We start from the raw sequence: 20,844 nt of genomic DNA, 5'->3' as shown, positions 1-20,844 counted from the left end.
GTACCGTGCTCGTCGGCTTCTTGCTGCCAAATGCCAAAATCCTGTCTGAATTTCCACTGGCATGGGAACTTGTGTCCACAATCCCACGATGAAACGGGACAGCGAGCATGAATCCAGATCTTAAGCCTGATCCAAAGACGGAATGTGAACGTCTGAGGTCAACATCCTCGCGACGTCATCGGGCCGGGGACGGTCCGGCATCAGGGCCACTCTGACCCGGACGGGAATCGTAAAAAGAAGACGCTAAAATATTTAACACGCCACTGGACACTTTCTACACTTTCAACTTTCAAAATTAAATGGAATTCCCAAGAGATGTGTTTATTTCATTCTGGATAAGTTCCGTTGGAGTACGTCCACGTTAGCATGAGTGATGGACTTTAACACCTTTTGTTAAAAAAGGGCAAAAGCATATAAAAAATGCCGACTCCGCGCAGCTCCGGCGGACATCGTCCCTGGCACTTCCTGACGAGGCCCCGGGGACAGATGGGGAAGCTAGTTAGAGGATTAATGTTGGTATCAAAACGTTCTCCCTTGCAAAATTGCTAGCTGCTTGTGAGAATTACCCAGGAAGCACCACGGCTGGCACTTTTACACGTCCGGAGGCAGTCGGGACGTCGGCACAGCTTCCCGCGATGGCGTTCCTGTCGGTGATGTTAGAGAACAGAAGCCACGTCTTTTTAATAAAAGGATGCGAGACAGGGTCCGGCCGATCCGCGGGTATAGGGATGGCGTTTAAACAGCCGTCTGGATCAACTGTAGGCGTAATTATGGACACATGCAACACCTTCTGCCCGTTCAGGTGTATAAGTGGCCGTTGCGATTCATTGCCATCAAAGGCTGTTCTCCTTTAGCCAGGACCGCCGCGGAACACACACGTCTTAGCAACACCGCGGGTGGAACAGACAGGTTTAATAGGATGGATACGATAACAAAAGAGACAATAAAAATGTTTTCCGTGCGGGGTTGTGTAAGAAGATGGCCTCAGCACACGGAGGCGCGCTACACAAAACATCGCATTCACAGCGAGTGGCTTGTTTACAAAGCAGTCCAATTCTTCCAGCACGCAAGTGCCTTATGAATGTCAGAATATTAAACTAACATCCATTATCCCACAGACAATGAGGGAAAGCTGTTAGGCATGGCCGGGGCACCGCTCCACAAGAGCAGGCTGTCTGTCGGAGGTACGGTGTTGGGGAGAGTCTGATGGAAGATTTTTTGGCTAGGATTTGAATCAGCATTCAGGCTTTATTTGCCAGAGAGAGAGAGAGAGAGAGAGAGAGAGAGAGAGAGAGAGAGAGAGAGAGAGAGAGAGAGAGAGAGAGAGAGAGGAATTAATGACTCTCCATCACTGTAAAAGAGTGCAGATCAATCAACACTTACAAAAGACAAAGAAGAATAAAAAAGTTGATAGCTTTTATGCGTCATTTTTCATTGTTTGGCCAAAGAAGACAGATGGTGACACACACACACACACACACACACAAACACACACCTGTGGAACTCTGCACCCAGCATGGTTTTCAGACCCCTGGACTACATTAGGACGTCATGTTCAAACGCTACATTGAAATCACAGTCTATATAATAATGCCTTATTCGAGTGTTACGTAATGACGTCCTATTCGCATGGCTTTACACTTACAGCACATTAACACATAATGTGGAACCTTCTGAGTAGTTCCACTTAATGTGTTGATACTTTGTATTTATATAGAGGAAGTCAAGAGTACCTATGTGGGCAGAGGAAATACAGTGTGAGTATAGAGTGTCAGGGCATAGAATAGAATAGAACAGAATAGAGCATAATAGAATAGAATAGAATAGAATAGAGTAGAATAGAGTAGAATAGAATAGAGTAGAATAGAATAGAATAGAGTAGAATAGAATAGAATAGAGTAGAGTAGAATAGAATAGAATAGAGTAGAATAGAATAGAGTAGAGTAGAATAGAATAGAACGGTATAATAACAGTATAGAACAGAACAGAAGAGAATCTTTATTGTGACTGTACATGTACACGCTGTTACTCAGTATGTTCCACTGTAATTATCAGTGTAATTAAACTGTGTCACTGCAGTGGTGGTGTAATATAGCCTCGCAGGACGAAGCAAAGAACGATAAACACTTCATATTCAAATACTTCACACAAATATCATATGATCTAAATTATGATCTGCTATTCAAACATTTTATAAAGACGTACTCAAACCTCACATGATGAGGTTGTATTCAAACACTAGGTAATGATCAATTCAAACACTACATAATGGTCTCCTATTCACACAGTACACGAGGCCTTATCCAAACGCATACCTGTTCTGAATGCTGGCTTGCCAAGTGCCCACCTTTTCGGTCTTTATGTATGGTGTACGCTTTTAAGTGTATCTTAATGTGTAGGTTGATTTCCTGTGTATTTACCTAAACAAAAGGGTGACCAATTCAGACAACATGAGCTGAATGTTTACTGCAGGAAAAGATTCCGCCATTGATGTTTGGTAAGGTGAGCGGTTTTTCTGTCTCTCTCTCCTCTCCATCTGACGTGGTTGCTGTCCGCTGGCCAGAGTGATTGGGTGAGGGGGGTAGTTGATCATCTGTAATGTGTGCGCTGCGCTGCGAGCTATGTCGAGCCATTGTGGGCTTCAGCAGGGCAAGGCGTGACACCACATTTCCCACTTCACTATCTTCTGTCACTAAACTCAGAACTGTACAGTTTTGGCAGTCACTGACTGTAAAACCCAGTAGTAGATATATGGAAAACCTCTATGGGTAAAACAATAAAAAAAACCCCAACAAAGTCACCTTCCAATCACCAAAAACTCAAACGTGACATAAGAAGAGAGGATGAAGAAGATAGCTGGTCAGTAGTGGGTTCAATCCAACCCTCAGGCTGGACACAGAACGTGTCTCTGTAGAGCTGTTCCATGGAGGTTCTTCCTCTGTGTATAACCGAACACACTACCAAAACAAACAAAACACAGAGAGACAATCTCACACTTGACGTATGTCTATTTTTTAAACAAGTCTTCTTGTTTTTTGTGGACACGCCACACAATCGCAGACAATCGCTTGCTACAAGGCTCAGGTTCGTCTACGGCTTGTGAAAATCAAACATGTTCGGGAACACGAGGTGAGCCCTGATCTTCCAAAGCTACAAGACCGCCGGCCTTCAGGTCGACTTGTTTACCCTTGCGCGCCGCCGGACCAACTGGGCCGACACTCAGTCTCCTCCAAGCTCCCGACCTGGAAATTTGCTTCACATTTGTCTGAAAATCTGTCAAAAACAACAACAAAATGTTGGGATAAAATTTGTCTGGGGAAGGATTTCTGTGGTGCGCATCCAGCAAAACAAGTGAAAACATAAAGGAGAGAAAATACCACCTAACACATCAGACTGAAACTTGCCCCCATCTGTCACTCGAATCCCCCATAAACCCACCAGGAGTGGCTGTAACTCACAAACCCTCCACTCCGCCAGCCGAACACAAACTCCTCACACCGTGGCAGTAATCTCAACAGCATCACAGGCTCAATGGAGGTGCTCAGTGGACTAGAGCAGGAGGACACTCGGGGGTCTCGTTAAAGCGTCCGCAGGGTGGTGCGCGCCGTCGGGGGCGACCGGTGGAGTGATACGCTCAACACGGCTGCGCATGCCACCCTGTTTACACCAGCAGAGGGGATTTGCGCTGGCTGTAAACTAGCCTTCCGCACACTGCTTTTGATTTCTCTTTAACCCGCTCCCTCTCTTCCTCCTCTCTCTCTCTCTCTCTTTCTCTCTATCCCTTATTTTTGTTCCACTTTCTTGCCTTTTCAGAGGTTTCTGACCGACCTTGGACACCAGAGAGCTTTCTCTCTCAAGAACCAATATTGGGTTCTAACGAGGACCCCAGAAGCCTGATAGATCTTTAAAAATCACTCATCCCTCTTTCTCGCCCTCTCCCTTGCGCTCGTTCGTTCCACATCAAAGGCAGGAAGCTTTTTCTCCCAGCGTCCCGAGGGACAAGCGGGAGCAAGACAGAAAATCGCTCCGTCCAGGCGATTTACCTACGAAGCAAAAAGGAAGTGGCGAACATGTGACATTTGACCAAAAAAAAGAAAAGAAACTACTGGAGTAGCAGAGGGGTAGGAACCTTTTAGCTGTGACACGATGTCACCCCCGACAGGGCTGCAGTGCTGAGTGTGTCAATCAGCAGACCTGACAGAGAGGGAGGGGCCAGGGAGCGAGGAGATGACACGCCCACCCCATACCGAACTCTGGCTGATATCAATAATGCTTTATCACTTCCACTCACATCGCATCATGAAAATGTTAAATTCCACACAGCTGTTTCCAGATCAATTCACCACCATCCAGTTGGGAATGATCAGGGAAGAGGAGGGGACTCTGGTTTCTTTGGAAACAGTGGGGGGAGGGGAACAGACATGGGACAGGGGGCGTCGACTTACGCTGACGAGCATCTGGGGGAAGGGCCCTCGCGAGTTTTCGGGCACGTTGATTGGTGGGATGACCCAGTCTCGCTTCTGACGCCTCAGACCAGTGGAGTCACTGGAGTTGTGTTGCCTTGGAAACCTGATAGGCACAGGCAGGGGCTGTGAGTCGGGATGCGGCCCGGTGTCGTCCTCTCCAGTGGAATTACCTGCCATTCGCTGTGACATAAAGAGACAAGATGGTGTTACTGAGGGAGAGGATGTTAGGAGATGGTGTTAGGAGATGGTGTTAGTGAGGAGATGGTATTAGGAGATGGTGTTAGGAGATGGTGTTACTGAGGGAGATGGTGTTAGGAGATGGTGTTAGTGAGGAGACGGTGTTAGGAGATGATGTTAGGAGATGGTGTTAGTGAGGAGATGGTATTAGGAGAGGGTGTTAGGAGGTGGTGTTAGGAGATGGTGTTAGTGAGGAGATGGTGTTAGGAGATGGTGTTAGGAGATGGTGTTAGTGAGGGAGAGGGTGTTAGGAGATGGTGTTAGGAGGTGGTGTTAGTGAGGAGATGGTATTAGGAGAGGGTCTTAGGAGGTGGTGTTAGGAGATGGTGTTAGTGAGGGAGAGGGTGTTAGGAGGTGGTGTTAGTGAGGGAGAGGGTGTTAGGAGGTGGTGTTAGTGAGGGAGAGGGTGTTAGGAGATGGTGTTGGTGAGGGGATGGTGTTAGTGAGGGAGATGGTGAGGAGATGGTGTTAGTGAGGGAGATGGTGTTGGTGAGGAGATGTGTGAAATTTTAAAATACCAAACACCACCACCCTCAGAATTTACACTGGTGCCACCTCAGATTTGCATAGGCCTTTCGTTTCCCAGGCAACCAAGGGATTAGATCGCAAGTGCAGCAGAAAACCTCGGCCCTCTACAGACTTACAGCATGGAGATGTTTACTACAGAGCATCAGAGAGAAAATTAAAGGAGTTTCCTGTCTGAGCTTCCCCCACAATCCTGTCAGCCTGTATCTCTCCCTCACCTCTCTCTCTCTCTCTCTCTCTCTCTCTCTCTCTCTCTCTCTCTCTCTCTCTCTCTCTCTCCCTCTCTCTCTCTCTCTCTCTCTCTCTTTATTGGCATGGCTGTCATATCAACGCAAACAAAAGTCAGTGGAAGAACAAGGTCATTAACAAAGTTATTAAATAACATACATGTTCAAATTGCAATTCTGTCCCTTCCCAGGAGGCAGTGGGCGGAGTGCCAGGGCCAACGGCCAGACCCTGCTCACCGAGTGTCTGCACCGGCCGTGGTTTTCTGTATCTAACTGTGGTGAGCAATGTTTCTGCTCAGATTTTAGGTTTTAGGACCCAATAATGTTGAATAGTGAAATCATCAGAATACTTTTTTTGTTTATTTCTGGCCATTCAGCCCAGAAGTTATCGGATCAATTATGTTAAAATTACAAGTTAAACTTTGACCCTACTTTTGTGTGTTTGATCAGGCATTCCCAATGTTGAATTCACACGCTGGACAACTGAAGACATGCAGGATAGTTCACTTACACGTTTCTTCCTCACCTAGATTAGCTACACCATCTGTTAGCCCATGTACAGTTTTGTGTGAGCTCAAATTCCTCCTCAACGGTCACATCTGACCACAGCACCACGGCTGGTGGGGCATGATTTGGGTGGAGGACCATTTTTAACCCAGCAGGGACTCTGACACGTGTGTCTGCTACGCCCACACCACTGCGACACACTACCGTGTCGGTGTCACGATTGTAGCGAGGGCAGTCCTCCGTCCATATTGTCCTGTGGTCAGAGACTGGACAGCGATGAACTGGGTGGAGGAGCAGGACAGATGGTACAGGGAGACAGATGGACTAGACACTGTAATTATGCACTTAATTAGAAAATCCACCTACAAGTTTGGAAGGGGTTACTAAAGAGGCAGTGTGTGGGTGGAGGAGGGGTTTCTAATAAAGAGGTCAGTCAATATATAATATTTTTGTCAATATTAATTTATTTTGTTGACGTTATTAATATTTCTAATGTCATGACCTTCCTGATAAAATTTGTGTTTTATGTGTTCAACAGTCTGACTATTTTTTTCTCGGTATGTGGTTTGCTTGGTGGTGGGAAACAGACCGAAGATGGTTGCGTTTTCTCATAACTGTTCTCTGATCAGTCTCAGCGCTGTTTGTATCTGTCGGGCTGCTTAATTAGGCAGATTTTCCTAGAATCTGCGATGATGATTTTCCAGCTTTTCTTCATTTTAAATCGTGGTTGGATAAGGGGCAGAAAGACTGTCTGTGATGCCTGTGAAACCTTTTATAAATATAAATCTATATATTATAATCTCGGTGGTCTAACACCTACATCTGAATTATATGTGACACACCCTGGGGTCGGGCTTCCACACAACAGTGTGGTTAGGGGCGTGGCCATATGAAGGACAGGGTGGTCAGGGGTGTGGCCATATAAAGGACAGGGTGGTCAGGGGCGTGGCCACTTGAAGAATAGAGTAAGGGTGTGGCCACATGAAGGATAGAGCAGTTAGGGGCGTGGCTACGTGAAGGATAGCGTGGTTAAGGGCGTGGCCACATGAAGGATATAGCGGTTAGGGGCGTGGCCACACGAAGGGCAGGGTGGTCAGGGGCGTGGCCATATGAAGGAAGGGCTGGCAGCTAAAACTAAATAATTAAAGGAAACAGTTATGTGTCAGTCCCACTATATTTATCTTGACTAAGATGTTCATTGTTCTTTCATGTTATAAATTACATATTAGGAAACCTAATTTACATTAAATGTGCCTGAATATCGCTAATGGTTTGAGCAAGGGTTGAGGAGCTCAAATCCATAATTTCAGTATGTGAGTACAGTAATTCTTTTATATACACATTCATTTTACAGGTAAATATACTCTGCTAATCCAGTTTTGCCGTAATAATCTGATAATTCCACCCCTCTTGACACCTGCTTGTCTCCCTGGGGCTTTAATCCAGGACACCGGCTTCTTCTGCGTTCCATTCTCGCCTACTAAACCTCGCAGGTTATTTAAGGAGCATGTTACATGTATATTAGAAGGATATTATATTGCATTGTAGTTCACTCCCCTCATGTACCGGTTTAGAAGTTCAGGTCTCTACAGATCAGAAAACGTCTGTGGGCTTGGAAAGATCAGATTTATAGCTGCATGTGAGAGAAAAGAAAGTAAGAGAACTCTGCAGACAGGAAATAAACTTCACAGAGCAAGACTTTATTTATTTATTTAGTTGTTTATTTATTTAGTTATTTTCATCCATATGGAGTTTTCTCTCCTTTCTTGACAGTTTTAGTATAATCTGCCATTTCTGATTTGCACTAAGTAAGTGGTCTTGGGAGGGCACTCCCCTGAGCTTTCTACGTGGTGTGTGTGTGGGGGGGCTCTCAAATATCTGTCTCTTATCTCTTTAATGGAATTCCTGCTCTTCAAGCCAAAAGCCCAGATATTCCACAGTGAGATGGAAAGAGATTCTGATTAATCTGAGATTTGCTTTTTATCAAACAACCTCTCTCTCTCTCTCCCCCTCTTTCTCTCTCTCTCTCTCTCCCCCTCTTTCTCTCTCTCTCTCTCTCTCTCTCTCTTTCTCCCCCTCTTTCTTTGTCTCTCTCTCTCTCTTCTTTTCTCTTTTTGTCTTTCCTGTCATTATAGAGGTGGTTAACAACTAATCTCTATAATAGCTCTTCATCAGTCCTTCAGGGATCCCAGCAAGTGTGTGTGTGTGTGTGTGTGTGTGTGTGTGTGTGTAGTGAGTGTAGGTACCCACACTCTGCTGAGTGTAGGTAAAGTATACCAGTATTTTATTGATGTACACAAACCTCACACTCCTCCACATGGTCCTCACACTCCCAAAGAGTCATCACACTCTCCACAGGGTCCTCACACTCCCAAAGAGTCATCACACTCTCCACAGGGTCCTCACACTCCCAAAGAGTCATCACACTCTCCACAGGGTCCTCACACTCCCAAAGAGTCATCACACTCTCCACAGGGTCCTCACACTCCCAAAGAGTCATCACACTCTCCACAGGGTCCTCACACTCCCAAAGAGTCATCACACTCTCCACAGGGTCCTCACACTCTCTAAAGAGTCATCACACTCTCTACAGGGTCCTCACACTCCATCCAGGGTGAAAAAGCACAGAGTAAATGAGAGAGAGAGAGAGATAAGATACTCCTGTGTGCAGATCTAAGAGCACAGGAAGTGATGCAAAATTAAACCGATGTATTATGTCAGACAGATATGAGATCAGGGATCCACTACTTTCCCCGTACTAACACGGCGTTATTTTTTAATACCACGTCGTCCGCTGCATGCAACTTTTCTCTCACTCTGAGAAGAATCCCAGTGCCTCAGCCCACAGTACCGAAGAGGAAGGAGAAACGGAACAGAAGATGGAAGCCAATTTGTCAGGTGCTGAAAGGTTGCGGGGTTGTGAGTCCTGTGAGCGCTTTGCTCTGATTAGAGCTGTGCGGAATCACGCTGTAGGCCATTTTCTTAGAAAGGCCTTTTTTTCAGACGTGGAAGCTTCTGAAAGTGCAGTTGTGGTGACCAGAGAAAACAAGACCTTCCAGCGCTGTTCATTAGACACATGCCCAGGGGGAACCGAGTTCAAGGCTGCATTAGAGTGCGCGTGCGTGTGTGTGTGTGTGTGTGTGTTTGGGGACGTATATGCTGGTGGCATACGGTACAGATAGACTCCTGGGGGTGGTGTCATACGATTTTATCAACAGCACGTAGCGTGTGAAGTTGGAGCTGAAACAAACAGGAGACAGTGACAGAAACCTGGAGATCTCCATCCATCCATTCATCCACTTACTCCTCAAATCAGAAATTACATTAATGTATTTGTAATTTCTTGGACATTCATAATTTATAAATAAACGATGGTCTCGTCATGGCTAGCCATCCTGCTCCTGGTAACCTAGCAACCACTGATTGGTTAGACATCGTTATGTGTTCATTTATTGTTCAGTCAGGAGTTGAAATGAAATGGTTTGTTCAGAAAGAAACATGTCTCATTTCCAGAGATTTGCGTTGCCACATCATATCAGCATCAATCGTGAATTCAGTGGGTTTAATGTGATGCATTTTGGTTACTGTTATGCTATGAGCAGATATGCAGTAGCATATATATGATTTAAAAGGCGACACACTGACTCACGCTAAGTGCTAGAAGAAATTTATTCACAGTTCACAAAGCAAGCAAACACCATTCAGATTCCTGAGAGCACCAAGAGTCTGACACTGAGTGTTTGGTTTGGTAAAAAGAGACTTTAATCAACTATCAGACAACATCCTCTCTCTGACATTTAAAATCACAATTTTCCTCCCACACCACTCGCTGAAGCAAACCTCCCACCACGCTGGGCGCACTAGCAGACACGGACAGACCCTAGCAGAGTCAGTGAGACCCTCGGTAGAGTCAGCGAGACCCTGGGTAGAGTCAGCGGGACCCTGGGTAGAGTCAGCGAGACCCTGGGTAGAGTCAGTGGGACCCTGGGTAGAGGCGGGGGGGGGGGGTGGTTTAGGAGTGTGTAGCCCTGGTGGGGTTGAGTGTGTGTGTGTGTGGGGAGGGGTGTCTGAGGTGCTGCTCTCATTGAAACATCATGCTCTCTGAGGTATTGATCTCTCTGAGCTGCTGATCCCTGTGAGGTACCCATCTCTCTAGGTGCTGATCTCTCTGAGGTACTGATCTCTCCAAGGTCTTGATCTCTCTGAGGTGCTGATCTCTGTGAGCTACTGGATTCATTATTCATGGTGCACGTGTACTGTCATCTCTGAGTTTGGCTCTGAGTCACTGCTCTCTACTTCACACTGGACAGAAATCCGTCCTGGTATTTTTAGAAGAAGTAGAGTGTGTGTCCTGGCTGCTTTAGTAAATATGTAATGAGAGTGATGACCTGTCTCACCTGGGGTGGCAGCTTCCCGCAAAGAAATTAGAATGGAGCAGTGTGTGTGTGTGAGTGTGTGTGTGTGTGTGAGAGTGTGTGTGTTTGTGTGTGTGTGTGTGTGTGTGAGAGAAAGAGAGAGAGATGGAGGTGGTGTGTGCATGTGTGTGTGTGAGTGTGTGTTTGTGTGTGTGTGAGTGAGAGAGAGACAGATGGAGGTGGTGTGTGCATATGTGTGTGTTTGTGTGTGTGAGAGAGAGAGATGGAGGTGGTGTGTGTATGTGTGTGTGTGTGTTGTCTCCCTGATTGTTAACATGTGAGCCTCACACATAGACACTTACCAGGAAAAATGAAATGTTAACAAAACAACAACTGCAACAACACTAACAATAATCTAAAACAAGCAAAAACAATATAAAATGATCTAAAATAAATTAACCAGGAAAATAAAATTAAAAAGGCAATTAGGAGGCAATAAAAAATACAAAACAATTGATGAAGGCAAAGAAAGAACCGAGACAGAACAGCCAACTGAATCACGATCACTAAAGCAACTCAAATGAACCATGATCACTAAAGCAGCTCAAATGAACCACGATCATTAAAGCAACTCAAATGAACCATGATCACTAAAGCAGCTCAAATGAACCACGATCATTAAAGCAACTCAAATGAACCACGATCACTAAAGCAACTCAAATGAACCACGATCACTAAAGCAACTCAAATGAACCACGATCACTAAAGCAGCTCAAATGAACCACGATCACTAAAGCAACTCAAATGAACCACGAACACTAAAGCAACTCAAATGAACCACGATCACTAAAGCAACTCAAATGAACCACGATCACTAAAGCAACTCAAATGAACCACGATCACTAAAGCAGCTCAAATGAACCATGATCACTAAAGCAACTCAAATGAACCACGATCACTAAAGCGGCTCAAATGAACCACGTTCACTAAAGCAGCTCAAATGAACCACGATCACTAAAGCAACTCAAATGAACCACGATCACTAAAGCAGCTCAAATGCACCACAATCACTAAAGCAGCTCAAATGAACCACGATCACCAAAGGGAAGGTTTTAAAAATATAACTTCAAACTGTCTCTTGTGAGGGATTCTGTGATAATGAATGGGAAACTGTTGCAAACTGTTCGGAGAGAGTCCGCTCACCTTCTGACCTTCTTCCTTTTGTGGAACAGATAAACCCTTGTGATCAGTAGCTCCGGGGCGGGAGGCGGGGCGAAGGTCGATATGATCAGAGGTGTAGCTTGGAGCTATGCTGGGTAGCGCTTCAAAAATGAACAGCCAAGCCTCGAAATCCACTCTGTAGCTGACTGACCATTTTGGAATAACTGCAGGTGTGCGGAGCGTGACTGAGGTGTTGCCAGGTAGAGCGAATTGAAGTATTCAGTGTGAGAGCAGATGAGGGTGTTAACGGCCAGGTCCTTACAAGACATGTTGTGGTTCAGTTTTGGCGATATTCCTGAGTTGAAATTAGCTACCTCTCACAGCTGCATTGATTTGTTTTTTAATTTGAAAGAAGAAAAAAAATAACACAAAGATGTTGATATCTGATTCGGTACATTAGCTGACAATACTATATCTCTAAGAGAACAAGTAGCACCAAATATAACCATATCTGTCTTCTCCCGGTTCTGACATCCAACGCTTTACAGCTTGTGAGCAGTCAGCGAGGAGCAGCAGAGTCGCTTTCACCAGACTTAAGTGGGAGGTACATCTGCGTGCCATCTGCATAACAAAGATCCGATATTTTGTACCTCCGGAAGATGGAGACCAGTGGGAACATGTACAGGGAGAACAGGACAGGTCCTGAGGTAGAGCCCTGAGGTATTCCACATGCAGTAGATGCTGTGGTGGAATGACAGAAAAAAACTTCTGCTGTCCAAGTATGAGGCACAACATTTCAGTGGAGTAGCGTGGAAGCCAAAAAAACACTTCAGACGGTCGAGGGAAAAGTGTGATTGACAGTATTAAAACCTGCTCTCAGGCCTAAAAGAACTAAAACAGCACACTTTCTAGAGTCAACAGCTCATAGTGAATCGTCAGACATGCTAGGGAGGAGTCTAAAACCTAACTGAAGCTTTTTGAAAAAATGGTTTGTGCTTAAAAATTAGGAAAGTTGCGAGAAGAAAAAACTTCTCCAGAACTATTGTTACCTTCAAGATGGTCGAAAGTGGGTCAGAACCAACGGGTCTGGGCCTGGTGCATTTAAAAGAGGCTGGGTGATTGCAGGGTAGAGGCAGGACAGAGCAGGACTGTTTGCTGAGCCTGCATCACAGTCCCTGCGAGGGCGTGTGGGACACACATCCAGAGAGCAAAGGTAACTCAGACAGGGTGTAGATACTGACTCAAGCTGACTGAGGAAAGCACAACACGTGGGCATGTCAGAAGCATCATGGGTAGGTGGTAAAATATGTGCACTTATAAATTTAGTCAATAAAAGATTCATAAGCATTTCATAAGATCCTCACATACTTCTGCAGGGGCCCCAGGGCTGTCTTAATGATGGGGTGAAGAGCTGGATTAATTGTGTTTAAAAGAAACTCAAGGCCTGTCAGAGGGGTTTTATGGTAATGTCAGCAAAATATTTTTCTCGCGCGGCATTTGGAGAGTTTGCCAGTCGTTCTTTCATATTTCGGGCAGAGACGTGAAGGTTGTCCTTTTTCGTCCTTCCTGTATTCCTTTACAAGGACACAGGCATCGCTGGAGTTGGGTTTGTAGAGGAGCGACTGAATTTCTAATGTCAGCACGTGCAGAAGTGAGTAAAGCAGGTCATCAGTGTTCATGCCCTGAGGGGACTCTCACTGCTAGAAACTAAAGGAACACCAGTACAGGCAGACGAGGAGTTACAGGATGCGTGAGGCCTCATCTTATACATTGTACTGAACAGGGACAGAGAGTGACCAGTACAGGGACAGAGAGTGACCAGTACAGGGACAGAGAGTGACCAGTACAGGGACAGATAGTGACCAGTACAGGGACAGATAGTGACCAGTATGGAGACAGAGAGTGGGCAGTCCGGGGATAGACGGTGTTTAGGAGGAGGTGGACGTGGACTGAGCACATCAAAGATACTGCACAACTATTGATCAATTGAAACTTTCAGCACTTACTGTTTGGTAACACACTTCCTGTTGTTCAGTTGTTCAGTTCACACTTCCTATTGCTCTCTCTATCTCCTGTATGACAAGATCAGGTCTGATCTCTGCTCATTAAAGCAAAACACCAGACAGGGTCAAACTAAATGGATGGAGCAGAGGTAGAAACTCCACCCACTCAGAGGCTTAGAAGGACAACAGATGGAAATGTTAAAACGGCCAAGAATCAAGACTTTATCCGTGCTGGATAAAGCCATAGATTAAAAAAACAGACATTTCCTGGATAAAATCCTTCCTGTTTGGCAGATCTATACACTGGCGCGGGACACAGAACATGCTTATTCTGTTAGACACAGCTGCACTTCAAAACTCAAACACTCCGTCATGGTCAGTAATCGGCATTTGAATTTATCTCTAAAAATGGTTGCTAATCCTGAGGCGCAAGCCGCTGTGTTTAAGAAAGAGCCGTCGCTGGGAGACAGCTTGACAAGTGAAGCCCAACCTCCATTCCTTAAGTGTCAGAGAACATCTAATCCAAAGAGGAATTAAAAAAGTTAATTCAGTATAAAAGACGTATTTACCCGCGGACTTGCGTCGATGGGCGCTTCCTTAACTCGCACAGGATCTGAGACCGATTGGAAAGAGAATACATGCTGAATTATAGACGGTTCCAAGAGCCAGAGGTTACTAATATTCACGCAGCTACGCCGAAGTCTAGCCGGACAGTGAAGAAACGCCAAAGATATGAACATCCCACGACCCCCAACAGAATTCCCAGACACGCAGATGGTGACGGGATCCCCAGTGAACGGAACGTGGGTGCCGAGGCGATTCGCATGGCCATGCCAGCATGTGCACGTCTGAGGAGACAGCCAACTTTGGAAGTTCAGTCTTCGGGTACTGGAACCCCTCGCTATTAGTGGAAAGGTCTAAGAGCTTAAAAACTACTACTCTGAGCAGAGTCCAGTGTTGGGTCCAACCAGAACAGATATTTGGATGAAACATTTGGAGACAAACATTTTTTTACAGGCTGCCGAGTTAAAACCACCAGCGCACAATTAACCACCACAAAGAAAACGCCCAGGAAACAGGAAGTGGAGAGTTACTGGTGAGAAGGCAGTAGGGGTCGGTGTTAGGAAGGGGGTGTGGGGTCCGCAACAGGGAGGTCGAATTAACACCAAAACTAGTCTGAGTTGAATAGACAATCATCTGTATATGAGATTCAGCTGAGCAGTGGTCTGATCCGCTGTCTGATCCGCATCAGTGGATCAGTAACATTGCTTATTACTATAATGAGATCATAAACCAGAACTGGAGCATCTGTGGAGAGTCACGCCAGCATACACTCTCCGGGAAGGAACGTCACTCCACACACACACACACACACAGCTGGAACGCTCTCTCAGATCAAACCACAAAGTAAATGTTTTACCATAAATTACGTTTATACATAACACACTACACACACCCACACAACACACACATCCCACACACACCACACACAGCCCACAGACACCACACACACCACACACAGCCCACACAGACCCTATACACCCCCACACCACATACAGCCCACACACACACCGCACAGCCTACACACCTGGTCCATGAGCAGTCGTGTGCTTTGCATGGTACTATATACTGTATACCGTTTGCTGTATACTATATACTATATACTGTATACTATATACCGTATATAATGTACTATATACTGTACACTCCATACTTTATACTCTATATTACATACTGTATACTATATACTCTATATTATACACTGCATAGTATGTACTATCTACTGTATACTATATACTTTATATTATGTATTATATACTGTATACTGTGTGCTGTATATTATATACTATATACTGTATGGTGTATATTATATACTATATACTGTATATTATATACTGTATACTATATACTGTATATTATGTACTATATACTGTATACTTTATACTCTATATTACATACTGTATACTATACACTGTATATTATATACTGCATAGTATGCACTATCTACTGTATACTATATACTATATACTGTATGCTGTATATTATATACTATATAATATATACTGTATGCTGTACACTATATACTGTATACTATATGCTGTACACTATATTATATACTATAAACATTATGCTGTATACTATATACTTTATACTGTATACTGTATATTATATACTGTATACTGTATATTATATACTATATTATGTATACTATATACTGTATACTGTATATTATATAATATATACTGTATACTGTATGCTGTATACTATATACTGTATACTGTATGCTGTATATCATTTACTATATATTGTATACTATATACTGTATGCTGTATATTATATACTGTATGCTGTACATTATATACTATATACTGTATATTATATGCTGTATACTGTATGCTTATATTATACTGTATAATATATACTGTATGTTGTACACTATATACTGTATACTATATACTGTATGCTGTTTATTATATACTATAAACTGTATGCTGTATACTATATACTGTATGCTGTTTATTATATACTATAAACTGTATGCTGTATACTATATACTGTATAATATATTCTGTATGCTGTATACAATATATTTTATACTGTATACTGTATGCTGTATATTATATATTATATACTGTATACTATATGCTGTATATTATATACTTTATATTATTTACTATATATTGTATACTATATACTGTATGCTGTATATTATATACTGTATACTATATACTGTATACTGTATACTATATACTGTATACTATATACTGTATATTATTTACTATATATTGTATACTATATACTGTATGCTGTATATTATATGCTGTATACTGTATGCTGTATAGTATATACTATATACTGTATACCATATGCTGTATACTATATAATGTATGCTGTATATTATATACTATATACTGTATATTATATGCTGTATACTGTATGCTATAAACTATACACTGTACACTGTATGCTGTATACTATATACTATATACTGTATACTGTATGCTGTATTTTATATACTATACTGTATACTATATACTGTATACTGTATGCTGAATACTATATACTGTATGCTGTATATTATATACCATATACTGTATGCTTTATAATATTGTATATTATATATTGTATACTGTACATATATATATATATATATATATATACACAATATATATAGACATACATAGACACACACATAGACATACATAGACATACACAGAGAGAAAGTGTGTGTGTGAGAGAGTGTGTGTGAGTCTGTGTGTGTGTGTGTGTGAGTTTGTGTGTGTGTGTGTATGTGTGTGAGTGTGTGTGTGTGTGTGTGTGTGTGTTTTAAACCCCTACCTCCTGTCCCTCAAGTTCCAGCTCAACAGTAGTCTCCCATGTGTGTGTGTGTGTGTGTGTGTGTGTGTCTGTGTGTGTGCGTGTGTGTGTGTGTGTGTGTTTTAAACCCCTACCTCCTGTCCCTCAAGTTCCAGCTCAACAGTAGTCTCCCATGTGTGTGTGTGTGTGTGTGTGTGTGTGTGTGTGTGTCTGTGTGTGTCTGTGTGTGTGTGTGTGTGTCTGTGTGTGTCTGTGTGTATGTGTGTGTGTGTGTGTGTGTGTGTGTGTTTTAAACCCCTACCTCCTGTCCCTCAAGTTCCAGCTCAACAGTAGTCTCCCACGTGTGTGTGTGTGCTGTCACTGTAATGTTGATGGGGCTTCTCAGCCTGGACTCCTCCACCTCTGTCTGGGTGTAGACAGAGCCATCTGCCTCCACCCGGAAACCAGGATTACTGCTCTCCAACTGCACACCCTGGTTCCCCAAACAATCATTGAAGTGAACTGTAGAGAGAGAAAGAGAGAAAGAGAGAGAGAGTGTTAAGTTCTAAATTATTAAATCTAACCTGTACAAACGACATTTACACCCACGGTTTACAACTGGAGCTCCTGAAGGGCGTTGAAGGCTATCTGGCCTGCTCCACCCACTTCTCCAGAATGCTATCTAGGCCTGCTCCGCCCACTTCTTCAGAGTGCTATCTGGCCTGCTCCGCCCACTTCTTCAGAGTGCTATCTGGTGGCTCCGCCCACTTCTCCAGATCGTTGCTATAATAGGACATGTTTCAGTGACCCTGCTGGTTTTACAAAACATAAGATACCACAGCAGGCTTGGAATGGCCACTGATCTGGGTACAACTGTAGGGTGGTGTGGGCCACACACACACACACACACACACACACACACACACACACACACACACACACACACACACACACACACACCCCTAGAAGGACTCAGGAATCTCTGTCATCAACATTTCTTTAAAGTCTCACAAAACCTCTCCACTCAACGTTCAGTGTGCATCATAGACTGCACCACTGACCCCAGTCTAATGACAGAGTTTGTACGTTTGCTCGGACATTAACACACCTTCTCTCGGATAAACAATCAATGCACAAATGTTGCTGCTGAATGTGGCATGTGAGCGTGTGCACGAGTGTGTGCGAGCGTGGACAGACGCGAGACCTGCTGCTCCTGCTGTCAAGTCAAATCGGCCGTCAACACTGCCCCGGCTGTGGGTGGGGACACAAGTCCTGGACCAAGTCTTGGACCAAGTCCTGGACCAAGTGTGAAGGCTGAACTGAAACATCGATTGGAGTCAAAGCCAGAAACCCTAAAGTGTGACTCCCTGAACTCACCTCCTGTGTGCACACGCTTTCCGAAGACACAGAAAAGAAACCTGATGAATACTGATGAAATATTGATGATATTCAATAAATGATATACTTCAGATCCATATGATATACTTTGGACCCATGTTCCTGTTTCTTTATTGATGCTTTGATAGATGTTTCCTACGAGCGCTGCCAACAGCTGAAGCATTAATACTGCAGTTCACATGACTAGTAGCTCCGCTAGGTCCCCTTGCTAACAAATAAGCGCAGACAACAAAACAAAACTAGCAACCACAGAATTCTGCTCTGGGCTTCGTGACAGACTAGGAGTTTCCTGGAGCTTCCCTGTGAAGGTGGCTTTCCCGGCTTTGAGGAGACCGCCTGGGAAAAGTCATGCTGGGATCGACCTGGTGGCTGAGGTCAGCTGCAGGAAGGCACGAGAAAAAAGATTCTGAATCCCATTACTGAGTATTCCCATATCAGTATTCCCATTATAGAGTATTCCCATATGGAGTATTCCCATTTCAGTATTCTCATATCGGGTATTCCCATATCAGTATTCCCATTATCGAGTATTCCCATATCGAGTATTCCTATATCAGTATTCCCATATTGAGTATTCCCATATCAGTATTCCCAATCTGAGGCTAGATCTGACACAACAATGCTCCAGCAGTAACTCGGAGCACTCTGCATCTACTCACACACACCTAGTGAGCGCACACAGGGAGACGTTATTACACTACTCTGCAGGTACACCGCTGTAGATCACCCGGAACAAGGGGAAAGCAAAAGGCCAGAGAGAGAGAGGGAGATCAAGAACAAAGGACAGAGATAGATCATGACATTTACCAATTATGTAGTCATTCCAAATTGCAAACACTAGGCTTACTTTCATCTCTCTCTCTCTCTCTCTCTCTCTCTCTCTCTCTCTCTCTCTCTTTCTGTCTCTCACTTTAGGGGTAATGGTAGCATTTTCTTGAATTACCCAGCAGTAGAGGCTTTTTCTCCATCAGGAATCTGGTTTGTCTAAACACACCTGTGGCTAAACACACCAGAGACTAAACACACCAAAGACTAAACACACCAGGGAATAAACATACCAGAGAATAAACATACAAGAGAATAAACACATCAAAGAATAAACACACCAGAGACTAAGCACACCAGAGAATAAACACACCAGGGAATAAAAACACCAGAGAATAAACACACCAGAGACTAAGCACACCAGAGAATAAACACACCAGGGAATAAAAACACCAGAGAATAAACACACTATGGAAAAAACACACCAGAGAATAAACACACCAAAGAATAAACACACCAGGGAATAAACACACCAGAGACTAAACACACCGGAGACTAAGCACACCAGAGAATAAACACACCAGAGACTAAACACACCAGAGACTAAGCACACCAGAGAATAAACACACCAGGGAATAAAAACACCAGAGAATAAACACACTACGGAATAAACACACCAGAGAATAAACACACCAAAGAATAAACACACCAGGGAATAAACACACCAGAGACTAAACACACCGGAGACTAAACACACCAGGGAATAAACACACCAGAGAATAAACACACCAAAGATTAACACACCAGAGACTAAACACACCAGGGAATAAACACACCAGAGGATAAACGCACCACGGAATAAACACACCAGAGAATAAACACACCAAAGAATAAACACAACAGGGAATAAACATACCAGTGACTAAAGACCCAGCTACATCGCCATAGAGACTAATCACCCAGCCAAATCAACACAGACTAATCACCCAGCCTCATCACCACCAGTAACTGATCTGGGTACACCACCAGCGAAGCGTCAGCGAATTTTGCTCCTTGCTCAAAGCGTTCTGGAATCATTCTGTTCCAACTGCACTCCAGTGTCCCTGTTTCCCATTCCTCTGTGTTAAGGAACTGAAGGAAAACTCAAAATTTTCCTGCGGAAAACTGGGGTGGTACTGCAGACACTGGGCAGTACTGGGGATCACTGGGGTGTTACTGGGGATCACTGGGGTGGTACTGGAGACATTGGGATGGTACTGGGGATCACTGGGGTGGTACTGGAGACATTGGGATGGTACTGGGGATCACTGGGGTGGTACTGGGGATCACTGGGATGGTACTGGAGACATTGGGATGGTACTGGGGATCACTGGGGTGGTACTGGGGATCACTGGGATGGTACTGGAGACATTGGGATGGTACTGGGGATCACTGGGGTGGTACTGGAGACATTGGGATGGTACTGGGGATCACTGGGGTGGTACTGGAGACATTGGGATGGTACTGGAGACATTGGGATGGTACTGGGGATCACTGGGGTGGTACTGGAGACATTGGGATGGTACTGGGGATCACTGGGGTGGTACTGGAGACATTGGGATGGTACTGGGGATCACTGGGGTGGTACTGGGGATCACTGGGATGGTACTGGAGACATTGGGATGGTACTGGGGATCACTGGGGTGGTACTGGGGATCACTGGGGTGGTACTGGAGACATTGGGATGGTACTGGGGATCACTGGGATGGTACTGGAGACATTGGGATGGTACTGGGGATCACTGGGGTGGTACTGGAGACATTGGGATGGTACTGGGGATCACTGGGGTGGTACTGGAGACATTGGGATGGTACTGGGGATCACTGGGGTGGTACCCCCACACCAGCTACATTACCACCAGACA

The 20,844-nt window shown here is 44.3% G+C and overlaps 1 protein-coding gene across 2 annotated transcripts in view; it reads right to left on the bottom strand.

The window, feature by feature from the left end:
* Positions 1-20,844, bottom strand: part of LOC113589297 (cadherin-4-like) — a 297,607-nt gene that overhangs the window by 71,621 nt on the left and 205,142 nt on the right. The window contains exons 4-5 of one of the 2 annotated variants that reach the window (XM_035522244.1): positions 17,101-17,300; positions 4,446-4,646 (exon numbers count right to left, since the gene is read on the bottom strand). In XM_035522244.1, the coding sequence (XP_035378137.1) occupies positions 4,446-4,646; positions 17,101-17,300 (401 nt within the window). Of the gene's footprint in view, positions 1-4,445; positions 4,647-16,820; positions 16,847-17,100; positions 17,301-20,844 lie in introns of those variants that run through there. The other variant, XM_035522245.1, reaches the window with a different exon arrangement.

This window comes from Electrophorus electricus, chromosome 24 (assembly GCF_013358815.1).
Source record: "Electrophorus electricus isolate fEleEle1 chromosome 24, fEleEle1.pri, whole genome shotgun sequence".
NCBI classification, from domain to species: Eukaryota; Metazoa; Chordata; class Actinopteri; order Gymnotiformes; family Gymnotidae; genus Electrophorus; species Electrophorus electricus.
This window is presented reverse-complemented; position numbering and strand designations above follow the sequence as displayed.